This window comes from Elaeis guineensis, chromosome 5 (assembly GCF_000442705.2).
Source record: "Elaeis guineensis isolate ETL-2024a chromosome 5, EG11, whole genome shotgun sequence".
NCBI classification, from domain to species: Eukaryota; Viridiplantae; Streptophyta; class Magnoliopsida; order Arecales; family Arecaceae; genus Elaeis; species Elaeis guineensis.
Genome location: NC_025997.2, coordinates 121,534,332 through 121,547,877, shown reverse-complemented (window position 1 = coordinate 121,547,877; position 13,546 = coordinate 121,534,332). Strand labels below are relative to the sequence as shown.

General features: G+C 36.5%; 2 protein-coding genes across 2 annotated transcripts; one reads left to right on the top strand and one right to left on the bottom strand.

Annotated features, from left to right (window-relative positions):
• The first annotated feature begins 8,430 nt into the window (after nt 1-8,430).
• Nucleotides 8,431-11,559, top strand: LOC105046085 (zeaxanthin epoxidase, chloroplastic). Its single transcript, XM_010924580.4, has 5 exons — nt 8,431-8,793; nt 10,432-10,496; nt 10,567-10,627; nt 10,935-11,081; nt 11,214-11,559. Exons 1-5 carry the CDS (start codon nt 8,535-8,537, stop codon nt 11,345-11,347), a joined length of 666 nt encoding a protein of 221 aa, XP_010922882.1. The 5' UTR covers nt 8,431-8,534; the 3' UTR covers nt 11,348-11,559.
• Nucleotides 11,560-11,979: 420 nt separating this feature from the next.
• LOC105046086 (probable calcium-binding protein CML46) lies at nt 11,980-12,834 on the bottom strand. Its single transcript, XM_010924582.4, has one exon. It carries the CDS (start codon nt 12,762-12,764, stop codon nt 12,186-12,188), a length of 579 nt encoding a protein of 192 aa, XP_010922884.1. The 5' UTR covers nt 12,765-12,834; the 3' UTR covers nt 11,980-12,185.
• Nucleotides 12,835-13,546: the final 712 nt, after the last annotated feature.

The window sequence follows — 13,546 nt, the reverse complement described above, 5'->3', positions numbered from 1 at the left end:
CCATCATTAGTGCAGTAGAAAGACTTTTTGATTCGTTAAGTCCACATCATCCTTAAACTACATAAAAGCTGCATGTGTCATCCTCAAACTATAGCTTGATTTTTTGATATTCTACTCAGGTTATTCTATTTACAGTTTCAAATATTTTGATATTACTTTTAATTTAACTTCTCTCTTTATAAAGTTTTTAGATATGATGGATTTCCAGAATAACTGATCCGGCATTGATGGACTTTGAGAAAATCTTATTTAGTAGAAAGGAAAGATCGAAACTACTAAATGAAGTATTATTTCAATATATCTTGGCCCTCAAAATTTTGAAGAAAGAAGAAAATATTAGTAAACCAAGAGACCAAACTGAGACATGATCCACTAAAAATTGCACTAGTTAATTAATATCATATCTTTTTAGCTAGTATTAAGATTTTAGTTAGATTATTTTAAATCTAAAACTTGTGGTACTCATGTGCATCTATTTGCGGATTCTAATTTAACCAATTGCTCAATAATAGTAGGCTCCAAGATCACATCAACCTCGTTGTTCTCTGCACACGTGTTTCAAACCATGCCACAAGCCGCCCACGACTGGCGTCCCGTCACCCGTTCAACTCTCTCCTCTCTATCTTTCTCCCCAATGTCTCTCTCTCTCCTTGCTGACAAGCTTGAGTTACACTCACAAAAGCCACACGACCCCAGGGATCTCCACGAGAGCAACGTGTGCAATTGTACGAGTCTTCTCATTAGCTGTGCGTTGGAGTGTTAATTAAGAAGGACCCACCAAGGGAGCAAAGGGAATCAAGGAACGTGATAGCACTTGGGGTTCCCTCCCACCATGTCTTGTTGGTCCTCGTCCCCACTGCTAGTTTCCCTCTGCGACCATCCTTTGCTTTGGTTGGTTCAAATACCCCATCTAGGTCAAGGGGTCAGTGTTTGCTACCATCCATATTGTCCATTTCCTTCAGGAAAAAAATGGTACGCAGCCTAACACCTGTACCGACTTTAATTTATACCATTCAGATCCAGCACCGACTTTGGGAATGCAACCAATCATCTCATGCCACAATGCAAAGCTAGCTGCTGCCATGTGTTTTTTTTCCCATCAACATTGATCTCCATATAGCTTGACTCTTGCCTTCTTTTGTGCGAGAGCAATGTGGTTTCTTTTTCTTTCTATCATGAAGACCGATAGGCTTGTTGTCTTTATCATTCCCTTTTTGCTTTTAGTTGATTCATGATTGCTTAGATAGATGTTAGAGCTACGGTTAGCTAACGCTCTTTGTCATTTTTCAGAAAACTTTGGAGCTACAAGATTCTCCTTTTTCTCAATTTGTTTTGGTTTTTCTTGGCAGAAGATCCCATGATTGTTGCTAGTTAGCCAGAAAAGCACTGAGGATTTAGGGTTTTAATTAAGGGTTATCGCGTTATTTTGCTTTCGAGTTCGATGTTCATTTTGTCATTTATAGGTGTCATTTTAGACTAATATTTTTGCTATCTACAACTAATTTTGGATTTACTAACTAGATTCAGTTCTCTTATGGTCAGAGCTAGTTAGCAAGCAACTATATCCATTTCTTTGATGGTCAAAGCCATCGGCGCTTTATCTCTACCATTTTCTTGATGCTTGCTTTATTTAATCAGCCCTGGATTACTTGATAGCTACCACTTCTTTTTCAGTCTTATTGCATGTTCAATGGTGTTTCTTTTAGTTCTTTTCTGCTCTCTTTATAACTCACTTCCATATTATATTATTATTACTATGTTTTTTTTTTCCCTTAACACTTAGTTTCTCAACTCTTCATTCATAGGGTTAGTGGTGGGGTTAGCTAACAACTATTTGTTTATGCTTTGATCATTCTCCAAAGCCCGACAATTACATTTCCAATAATCCCAACTTCCGTACGCTCCATCGTAGCCAACAAAGCTAATTAAAAAAGGCAGACTTTAAGTATAACATGGTAGAAATATCTTAGGAACTGTGTCCAATCCCCACATGTGGAACGGCTCCTCTTGTGTCACGAGGTCAACGTAAAGGCCTAGGAACAAGCTGTTCTCTATTAAGCGACTTGCGTTGCATAATTATATATCCATCTCTCAAAACAATTTTAAAGGTCCCATTTCTCACTATCTCTGTTTGATTTGCCAATTATATATGCCATGGTCCCCATCTCAATTCATATTGAGGTGATAGAGAACTTTGGCTTCAGAAAAAAGAAAAAATCATTGATTAGAAACCTTAGGTGAAGTCATTTTTGTGAGTATCTGTGTAATTACACATGTATTTAATCTTATATCGATTATATATTAGGTGGATCTTGAATATTTATACAAGATTAAGTAACTCAGATAATATTTTTTAACTAGTCTTTTTGGATGAGGTCCTGGATTTTAATAAATAAGATCAGATTAGATCCAGACTATAGCCTATGTAAATAAGAGGATGCTGCAGCATGAGCTCATTGAGGCTAATCATAGGCCAATCGTGTTGTCTGTAGTTAGATTTAAATAAATTCGAATACTTAGCGTGGCAAGGATGCCGGAACTTAAATAGAGAAAGTATGTGAGGGATCTGCAGAAACGTATATTTAGTAACACATCAGTAATATACTGGATAGATCTTAGATTCTTACACAAAATCAAAAAATTCAAATAATATCTTCTAACTAAATTTTTTAGAAAAGATCCTAGATTGCTACATTCCAAGTTAACAAACTTCTAAAAAAATCATTTGAGGTTCTTTAGCTTGTCATAGAGAGAGTAGAGCTTTAGAAGAATGTGTCAAGTGTGTTTGATTTCGATTGGCATTTGGTATACGATCACGCTTCATTTTATTTTTTTAATATCTGTTTAAATTATTTTCTAGCCTTTGCTTTCTCTTTCTGTTTCATGCATACATGAATACGTGCATGCTCATGCATACATGCACATAAGTACAGACATAAACTCAAACATAATCAAGAATGCAATTTTGCACATTGGCCAAGTGCAGCCTAGGACTTCTGCCTCCTTTGCTCCATTCAAGCAGATTAACTAGTTTAATGCGAAGAAATTTAAATGTCAAAGTGAACTTACAGTTAAACTAGGAACATTGGTAAAGTAAAAGACAACTAAATTATTTAAAGGAAGGTTAAGTGTGAAGCCAGCAAGGCATTGATATAAGTTGTTTGAGATAATTTGGCTATTGCAGTGTAACTTTGAAATATATTTCGACTTGTGAGGGGGATATATAATACAAAGTAGAAGGGAGGGAGTTTCTTGAGAAAACTTGAATGAACTTTGAGGAGATGTAATTGTCACTCTCTTTCAGTCATAGCTTTATACTCTGTCCTTTTTTCTTTTGCCTTTTAGAATAACCTATGCTAAAAAATTTTTGCACATGTCAAACTTTGAGGAAGTTTGAAATATTGAACCAAGATCTAGTAAAAGCCAACAATAATTTGCTTGTGAGCCCATGGGTACGGGCAAGGCCAGGTTCGGGCCCCAGACAAAGAAAAGCTACATGGCTTCACCAAAGTCTGGTCTATTCACAGACCTTTTGCCTTCCAAGCTTCACCTACCCAGGATGATGAAGAAAAGGATACCTCCTGTGTTTGCCAAACTCAAGTGCATGTACAACTAGATTTGGCAAGCACATCAATGACAACACTGCTCTACCCTTGGTCCTTTGTCAACAAAATGACAATATATCTGATGAAATTTTCCATAATTGCATCCCATCCATGACAATAGAGAATCTAGAAAGACTCATCCCGGTAGTTCATTCACTTTGACCAAAAGGCACCTCTCCCTAGAGCCTAGAGTCCATTAATCAGATCAAAGTTAGGTCAATGTTTTGTATTCTTTGATGCAAGACCATCCATACCTTCCAATGGGACCATGAGACAAGCCACTATGTACAATATGGCAGGTTCCCCAAATTGTGATTGGTTAAGAGATTCAAAGATACATACTTTGACAAATAGATCAGCAATATTGAAATGTTGGTCTATATAAATGACAGGTGGGGTTGCATCCATGATTACTTTAATACCATGAGCAAACCAAGATTTGTTTTTTAATCATACATTTCCAGATTATAATATAAATCTCATGATGTTGTTGCTCATATTGTGGTCTTGATGGTAAGGGAGTCATCGCTGGACATGTAGAGATTAGAAAAGGTATATTTTTAGATGTTTTGGCCATTGTGGCCTCTAAATTTCAAAGTATGTTAACTAGTTTTTTGTCAGTAATGATCGAAGGTACAAAAGTTGGGATTCTTGGAAATGTGACTGTCGGAGTTAAGAAGGTGAGATCGGTACAAATAAATAGTTGTTAACTAACAATATTCCAACTTTGAAGTGTAAAACATTCAAATGAGCAAAAAGTTTAGTAGGTGGAACAAACTAGCGGTCTCAAAGACTTGACGAGGGTTTACATGGTTGGTGGTGACCTTAACCCTAGGCCTAGGATGCTAGATCAAACAAAGCGAGACTTAAAATAATAGACAATAGTTGTTAAACAAATCTAACCCTAATCCTAGAACATCAATCTAGGATTCTAAGTATTTCAAAGAACAAAAAGGTAACAGGAGAATGAGTGTGATTAATGAACTTTGCTAAAAGGAGAACTGACAGCAAGCCAGCCCTCCTTTAAGACGATAAACCCTGAAAATAATAGCGATGGAAAAATTATAGTCCTAAAATCACAAGAAATACAACTATAATATAGTTGCGAGCTAACTTAAACCCTAAATCGAGATAAGAAAAACAACCTCTAGAGGGTTGTATCTTATAAAGCAAATTGACTGGTAGAGAAAAATCTAGTGCTCTCATGCCACAAAAATAGCTAGATTTTTATTTTGCGAATTTGACGTGTGCTAGAGTTATCAACTTCATGGTAATCTAATATGTGCACCTGATAGCTGATCCTTACTTACCAACAAGATGGAACCCTCCTACTATTAGACAAGATTAATGGAGTAGTCATTATTGGTGATTTTTTTCCAAAACAAAACATAATAGTGGTGTTTTTTTGCTGGCATGTTTTTATGTTTACCATAAGCAAATCCTATCGGCAAGTTGGTGTTGACCAAAGTCCAACCTAACCTCATGGTATCAAGTTTCAAGTCCAATAACTTTGAAGGGCTGGATCAGCCCAACCAATACTAACATAAACCTTTGTCTACATAAAAATAGGCCTCGTTTCTTCTAGCATTCTCTTTGTTTGCATTCTAGACGAAGTAACAAAATGTGTAATGTAATTGATCAAGAGGGAGTGTTTATCGCAGCAATCAATCGAACAAATTCATCTTTAATCATGCATGGTAATTCAATGAAGACATAAATAATCATAAGAAAACTGCAAAGAAATTAACCAACAGGGTTTGCCTGTCATTTTTCATAGGACATATGAAATGTCTCCCAATAAAATTTTCTCTAGAAATTTTCCACTCCGCTGACTTTTTACCAACTATATTATTAATGGACAATAAGAGTTGAAACCAGATTGAATTTCAGTATATTCATATCCATATTTATTTTATTTAATAAATATAAATATTATTCAGACGTAAAAATTTATATCTATATTTATTTTAAACAGATACAGATATAATTCAGATATTAAAAATATGAATAAAATTATGGATATAAATTAGATAATTAAATTTTATGATCTTGAAATTAAAAATATTATTAAATAGATGATAAATCAAATTTATAGCATATTTATATGACTGTATATTTTTTTAAAATTAATAAGTACTATATAAAATTATATAGGATTATAGGTAGATTTGAATATTCGGATACGGATCAGATAGTTTTTTATTTATATTTATATCTATTTTTTTTTTATGGATATAGATATAGATATAGATATTAATTAGATTCTTAAATTTTTATCTATATTTGAATTATTTCAGATACGAAATCGGATTCGAATGGATATTTTATGCCACCTTCACCTCTATTGGCAACTTCTATAATTTGCAATCGCATAACCTTTGAGTGTCTGAAAATCGGCCTTGAAGCTACACATAACTTTCATGTGAGATGGGCTGGGCTTCGGTTGGGCCACTTCCAACCTAGTCTGGACCTGATATATTCATCATAGACCCAGGCCCAGGTATAAAGTAGTGTGAGGGTGGACCTTCCTCAACGTGCTGTCCACTGGAGCCTTGTGCAAGCCTGAGCTCCCATCAGACCCAATCGTTTCAAACTTACAGGGCAATGCCATAAGGAGGAGAAGAGTAGAGGACATGGGATCAGGGGGTGGGAGTTTGTTCCTATGTTATTTATCTATATCCATATTATTTGCTTAGCTCCAAATTCAGGTGTGAATGGTTGGGTCCATGAGCAGTCATTTTGCAGCCCAAAATTTCCAGACCTGAAAATTTGAAACTGAGTTGGTTTGGCATCCTTTTTGAGAAATTTTTTGTGCACCGCACGTGATATAAAAAATTTGATGTGAAGCACATTATTTTATGTGATTGGTCTGCATAGTCACTATTTTTTAATACATATTTAATATCTATAATTTTATTTTTTTATTTAAAAATTTTATATAATAAAAATATCTCCGTCTTTTGAAAAAAATTACGACAGCATGTTATGACTTCTTATACGCAGGATATCATAATATAGTTCAGAAAATTATGACATCCTGCGTCAAATTATGACTTGTTGCATGCAGGATGTCATAATATAGTTCAGGATATTATAATATAGAAGGGGCATTTTTATCCAATCACTTTTCAATGCGCATTTAATGTCTGCAGCTTTATTTTTTCGTTTGAAAATTTTGAATGATGAAAATGCTCCTGTTCTTTAGAAAAAATTATGACATCCTGCGTTATATTATGATATCCTGTGGATAAAAATTATATTTTTCTAGACACAGAATATCATAATATGGATATAGAATGTCATAATTTTTTTTAAGAATAGAGATATTTTCATCATTAAAAATTTTAAATAAAAAAGTAAAGCTATAGGTATTAAATGCGCATTGGAAAGCAGTCTATATGGACTAATCGAACAAGACGATACGCTCTGCATTAAATTTTCTACACCATCTATGATACACAAAGAATTTCCCTTGATATTTTACTGAGCAACTCATGCCAATTCAACTGATGGCCAAACCGATAAAGTTTTGGTTATCATACCAAGTGGTCTCGGTTCAATTTTCTACTTCACCAATCTTGTAGAGTCGTACCAATCCAATTTTAGGCTGGTTCCAGCCCATTTTTGGCTAAGAGTGGAAATTAGGTGGGGCAAGATGGATTGGGCTGGAGGCCAGCTTAGACCTAACCTGACACCTCGAGACCTAGGCCTAAAACCCAACACGATCTTTAACCCAAGTTTCACAACCAGAACCCAACCTGACCTCAATTTTTGACCTCATGTGACTTGGTTAAACTAATCTAATTGGCCCAAACCAACCTGACCCACCCCAATAAAAATTGGCTTGGGTCACCAAAAAGCCACGTGTAAATTCCCCCGTCATATGAATTATATCTAAAAATAAAACAAATTGCGCTAGGAATGGCAACATGTGAATATACGTGGAACCCAATTTCAAGTAACATAGTAAGATCTTGGAAGATGAAATTGTATCTAATATATATAGTATATATTTTTGTGGGTTCGGATTTGGGTTGGGTTGAACTCTGCCATTATTAGTCCCAGGTTTGTATGAAAATACGGAAGTTTGGCATTATATTGATAGCCGGTCATAAAAATATGTCAAAAACTATGAAGCTAATCCAAATTTGGCCAACTCCAAGGTTGGTTGGGTTGCTTGATATCTTGGCCCAAACACAATCTGGATTTGGGTTCAGAATTTTGAGCCCAAACTCAGCCGAGGTTATGCCTAAACTCACTTCGGGTTAGGCTCAGGTTGATCAGTCCAATTTCCTCCCTATTTCTGGCCCACAACTACAAGAAGCTACTTTGCATGTTGAAATATCAGGGAGGTAGATATCAACTTGCGCGCTCAACATTATAGGAATTGAGATGAATCCATCTTTTGTCATCAAAATAGTCTATTTTCATGAGAAATTATTGATTAGAACAATTATACTATATACACCTTACACCATCTAATAAAAAATTATCACAATATTTATTATTGAAAAAGCAGCACTATTATCCCAATTTAGTTGGAAATTTGGAAGGAAAAAATATTACTTTAATTTATAGCTATCAACTTTTTGTTGGTTTGAATAAAAATAATTCATTTTTTTAGATTGATATAATAATTTTTTATTAAATAATATAAGATATACGTAGTAGGAGGGTTCTAATCAATAATTTTTTTATTTTCATCTATTTTTTTAATGCAGATCCGGCAACGCTTTATATGGGGCCCGCATAAAACCAGGGGAGGGTGAGGTTTCACGGTGTGTGTGGATGAGGTTCGTCCATGCCAAAAGATACAACCGTTGCAGCTGTTACTACACCGTTGTCGAAACCGGGCACTGGCCGAGATCACGGCCTTTCCTAAGCTTCTCTTCTGGGGCTGCAATATTGGTATAAGAAAACCCAGAGCAAATGAAAGCTTTAGCAGCCTCCTCATCTCTCTCATTATCCAACCCAAGATGGCCTCTCAGCTCCCCATCTCCACACTTTCCTCTCCAGACACTCATCTCTGCCTCCCTTCCTTTTCCTTCTATCTCCTTCCAGGGTTCTTCATCAAAGCAACTGCCACACCTTACAACAAAGAAGGAGAGTAGTTGGAGTCCTTTGAGGTCCTCCCCAACTGAAGACCCATTGCCAGATCCTTCAGAGAGATGGCTTCTTGAGCCCATAGGTCTGTAGTTACCTGTCTTCACCTCCTCAGCATTACATTTTTATCCGATAAGTTTGTTAGTTAATGGCATGTTCTATCTCCAAATTAGCTTAAAAATGATGATTTTAGGTGTTGCTTTTCGAAATTTGAGCTTGCAGTTTGCATAAGTTCTAAGTTAGGAGGATTATAGCAATGATGCAATCTTCATTCTCTTTTTGTCCATGTTGGTATTTGTGTTGAAATAAGTAAATAAAGCTGTTAGACTTGATCCGTTTTTAACAAATAATCAGGGTTTGATTTCGTTACTAAACAGCTCATTTTTCTTCTTAATTCTAATACAAAGTCCATTGAAGTTGAAATTGGCTCTGCTTATTGATAGAAAAGATAAATTGTTCACTTCTTATCCACCATAAGTGAGGTTAAGCTTATTTTGATTGATGTTGTTTGCATGCACTCTTGACTCTGTTACCAGTTTGATTTGCTGAAATGGGGTAACAAATGATAGTATGTTTATTAAGAACCAAGAATTGGATTTCTAAACTAGTGATGTGAAGGATGTCATTTTGACTGGTGAAGCCTTCAAAGAAAGAGAAGCAAATTCAATTTCCAAGCAAAAACATTTTTTCTTTTTTCGGACATTCGTTTCTAACATGAATGCTAAAGGGAAGTGAAATATTTGCAAAGACCTGATAGTAGAGACTGGTTGAGATTGTAATAATGTGCAATAAAGATCAGGGGTGGCAGCCCTTGTGAGTGAAGATATTCAAATTTGGATGGTTATGCAATAGGATGTCTCTTTGGAAAACTTGGACTAAAGTTATGAGATGTGATTTAGATAAGCTTTGCTTTAATAAAGCAGTTTTATCTTAGCAAGAGTGATTGATGGAAGAAGACTCCCTACAACAATTTGAAGTTTTCAGTTTAGTTATCCCGGATGCTTTGTTGCTCCTTTTCTGTCAAGAAGTTACCAGAGCAAACATTCTATAACATGGGGCACATAATATTTGTTAACAAAATTTGACATGGTAAGTGATACATTGCATCATAACCTCATAAGGGGAACCTAACTTCCCATGGTTTGAGATATTGATATCTTGAGGCAGGCAGTCTCATTGACGGTATGCTAATAACATTTGGGACATGAAGATAAATCCTCAAGACTGAACTGGCACGCTTCAGCATCTGTACTTGCTGTAATCAATGCCAAGCTAATTCAATTTAAGAAATGATGTATATAACACAACATTTTGCCTTGGTTACATGTTTAATGTCTTTATAGGAAAATACAAACATCTAAACAATATCTTATTTCAACTAACAGTATAATTTTAATTAATACATCATTTCAGAGCAATTCTTCTTAGGTGCTTCTTACTATGACAGCACCAATTATTGCCCTCTAAATCTGAACTTACTTTTGGTTCAGCTTCCTAGCATAAGAAATCCTTAACCTATGCAAGGAAAGAGATGTAACAACTTAAATGCTATTAACTGTATGCTATTACTCTGTTTTCCTTCTTCTTTTTCTTTTTTGAATAATAAAGAAAAATACTTTAGCTTCATGTTCTCCGATTGTGATCACAACTTTGTTGCCTACAATACTCTTAATACTCCCCTCGGGCAAATCTATTCCTAATTAAGGTTGTCGATAAGCTGCAGGCGATGGAGATACACGACACATTGGATTCCGAGTTCCACTTCCTGGTGCATTTGAGATAGCTTCCGTAAGTGTTGCATAATCATTAAACAGTAACAGGAGACCAGTTGATACATATTGTGGGGTCTTGTTTCCAGGATGTGGTGACCGTAGGCCGCACTCCAGAGAAAGCAGATATCGTAATTCCTGTTGCTACTGGTATTTCCTTGTCTCTAAATATAATATCCTCTATGGTCTTGTCTGATATCTTTCATATAAACTCCAAACTCAATGAACTACAACCTCAAAAATGCATATGAATCCTCATCCTTGGACCATCTCCATAAGCTTAATTTTGTTGATATAGAATTTGCCATGTAAACCACAGCAGTTAGTTTGTAACTGCAGTCATAACTTGGAGATAAATTTAGGTCTACAAGGAGCTGTACAAAGTATGTCTTTGTTTCCAGCTGCAATTTTCACTTGTTTCATTGTATATATACTTATCTGGCTTCTCATCAAACAGTATCTAGTGTACATGCTCGGCTCAAGAAAAGGGATGGATCCTTACTTGTGATGGATTTGGACAGTACAAATGGGACATATGTCAATGACCAGAAGCTAAAACCGGGAGCTGTGGCTGCTGCTTTTCCCGGGAGTTCTATAACATTTGGTACATGCTTTTGGAAGAATAGAATTAGTTTTGTAGTTTCAGTGATGATCAGGCCATCATAATGTTAGGCTAAATGTCTGAAATTAGTTACTTTGCTGCTACCACATGATGTCTGCTGTTCCTCTCATGCAGGTGATACTCACTTAGCAATGTTTCGTGTTTCAAAGATCGAGGAGGCAGAACTCACCAGCAAAACAGGTGAATCTGAGAATAGACCTGAGGCTGATGTATCAACTGATAATGTGGAAGCAACAAGTGGAGAGTAGAAACTTCGATTTTAAATGATCTCAAAGGATGATTTCCTTGGTGATTCTATGTGGATTGCTCAATAAAATCCCTTTGATTTTGTGAATTTTTCGAAGCAAGGGTTATGGGAACATTGGGAGAATTTAAGACAATTAGGCTGTAAATTGTAATAAAATAAGTAAAAGTTTGATTTGATATATGTTAATGATGGAGATTAGGAATTGCATCAGCACCTGTAGAGGCTCTTTTTTTTTTTTCTGTCTTTTTTAGGGCTCAGGTTGAAGACTCCTGTAATAGCTTCTTTTCCATCATTCACAATAATAGATTAGATGTCAGCATTAATACTGAAGGAAAAAAGGAGATCCAAACTTGAAAAAGAGTAAATCTTTGAAGATATCAGCATGCAACGAAGTTACCCTACAAAATTGTGTGGTTCATATGCTGGCCATTAAATCCTTAATAATTCAAGGCTCTGAATAGGAATTCTTGTGAGACATTCGTAACGTGCCAGTCATTTGCATCCTGAAAGCTAAATGACATGTTATTTGGCGATGGAGACTCATGGAATCCCCAGCTAATAGGTTTGTCATCTGCCCTACCTTCTCTGATCAATTTCTTTTTATCATATAAATTTGAGCTTGCTCTCTTTCCATGGAGAACACTGAAATTGTTTCAATGTTCCTCGACATCTATAAAGTCATATCCAGCAGGATACTGAAATAAAACACACACACACAACCCAAAAACAGAGAAAAAAGGAACAAGTAAAGCACATTTTGTGCACTGACAAAAGGAAAAGGCATGCAAACTGAGTATAGAGCTGTCAAAAAAAAAAAAAAAAAAAAAAGAAAGAAAGGGTTACCTAGCACCCTCCAGCAAGCTCTTAAACTCTCTGAAATTAATTCTCCCATCACCATCCTCATCAAATACTGCGATCATCCTCTCACAATCCCCCAGACTCATCCCCTCCAATCCCAACCTCCTCAGCACGCTCCATAATTCCTTGGGGCTTATGAATCCATCCTCATTCCTGTCGAACACGTAGAACGCCTCCTCTAACTCCTCCAGACTCGCTTCTTTCTCCTCCAACAACTTATGAATTCCTTCCATCAGTCCACATTCTTTGCACTTGTCAACCTCTCCACCATCCAGCACTCCATCACTTCTCCAACCCCCCATCCCAAGCCTGCTCATCACCACTTTGATATCATCATACGTCAGTTCCTGGCTCTTGCATATGTGGCATTGCTCGGGTGGCAGCGTCTCATCTTCATCTTCCTCCTCCTCGACGAAAGATTCGTCTCGAATGATTAACTTGATCGCGGCGAAAAGAAGATTGATGATCACTAAACAACAGTAAAGGAATTCTTTAAAGAGACTGGTTATGTCGCAAAGTAGAAAGTATGTGATCGAGTCGAAGAGGATGGTGTCTTCCATTGCGACTTCTCTTGGTGTAAATTGAGATCAAAATGGTCATGAGGTAAGGATTCGTCATGTGTGAAGAGCTTTATAGATAGCTCGTCATACGACAACTGGTTTCTAGGAAGTGCATGGAAAGTGGTAGGAAAAATACGGAGTCCTTTCTCTAGTTAACTTCCCATACAATTATATTGCTTTATTCCTATCTTTGTACGCCTCATCTGGAGAAAAAAATGGTGCCTGAAACTTCTGCGAAAGTGTCCTGAGAACCTCCAGAGTAAAAAGCTCCTTTGAGACCTTGACCAAAGCTAATCTATGACAAGGCCAGGTCGGCTTGGAAATGGGCAACAACATGGCCCACTGGATCTGAGCCCATGACCGGTTTCCTCCACGTTTTACTTCGAGTTCCTTCCATGGTTTCACATTTCTCGTACTTCTTAGCATAGGATCTAACGGCCACAACAAGGTATTTTGGACATGGATTGGGCCACAACAGAGGTTTTGATGGCCACTGAGGGTAGTTGTAGAAGCTCATCATCCTTCTTGGGCTTGGACTACAAGTTTGGATTTGGAATGTGACAACAAAATCCGGACGAGCACTACATTGCTCAGTCTTCGTTTGATATTTATTGTGGTCTTCCTTTTTTTTTTTTGTTTGGAGCTTAGTCTTCTTTCGTGATGAAGTCTTTCTCTGTAGGTACAACCAACCTAAACAACGTGCAGTTGCCGGTCTCGGATTCCCATTACAAATGAATCTTTGGGAAACTCGGTTGGAGTTGAAGTATCCTAAGGATTTGCGT

Bases quoted from the DNA above. Each gene is read 5' to 3' on its own strand.
- LOC105046085 (XM_010924580.4), top strand. From the start codon at position 8,535: ATGAAAGCTTTAGCAGCCTCCTCATCTCTCTCATTATCCAACCCAAGA. The intron at 10,497-10,566 runs GTAAGTGTTGCA...TCTTGTTTCCAG, and splicing joins GTGCATTTGAGATAGCTTCC to GATGTGGTGACCGTAGGCCG. The intron at 10,628-10,934 runs GTATTTCCTTGT...CTCATCAAACAG, and splicing joins CGTAATTCCTGTTGCTACTG to TATCTAGTGTACATGCTCGG.
- LOC105046086 (XM_010924582.4), bottom strand. From the start codon at position 12,764: ATGGAAGACACCATCCTCTTCGACTCGATCACATACTTTCTACTTTGC.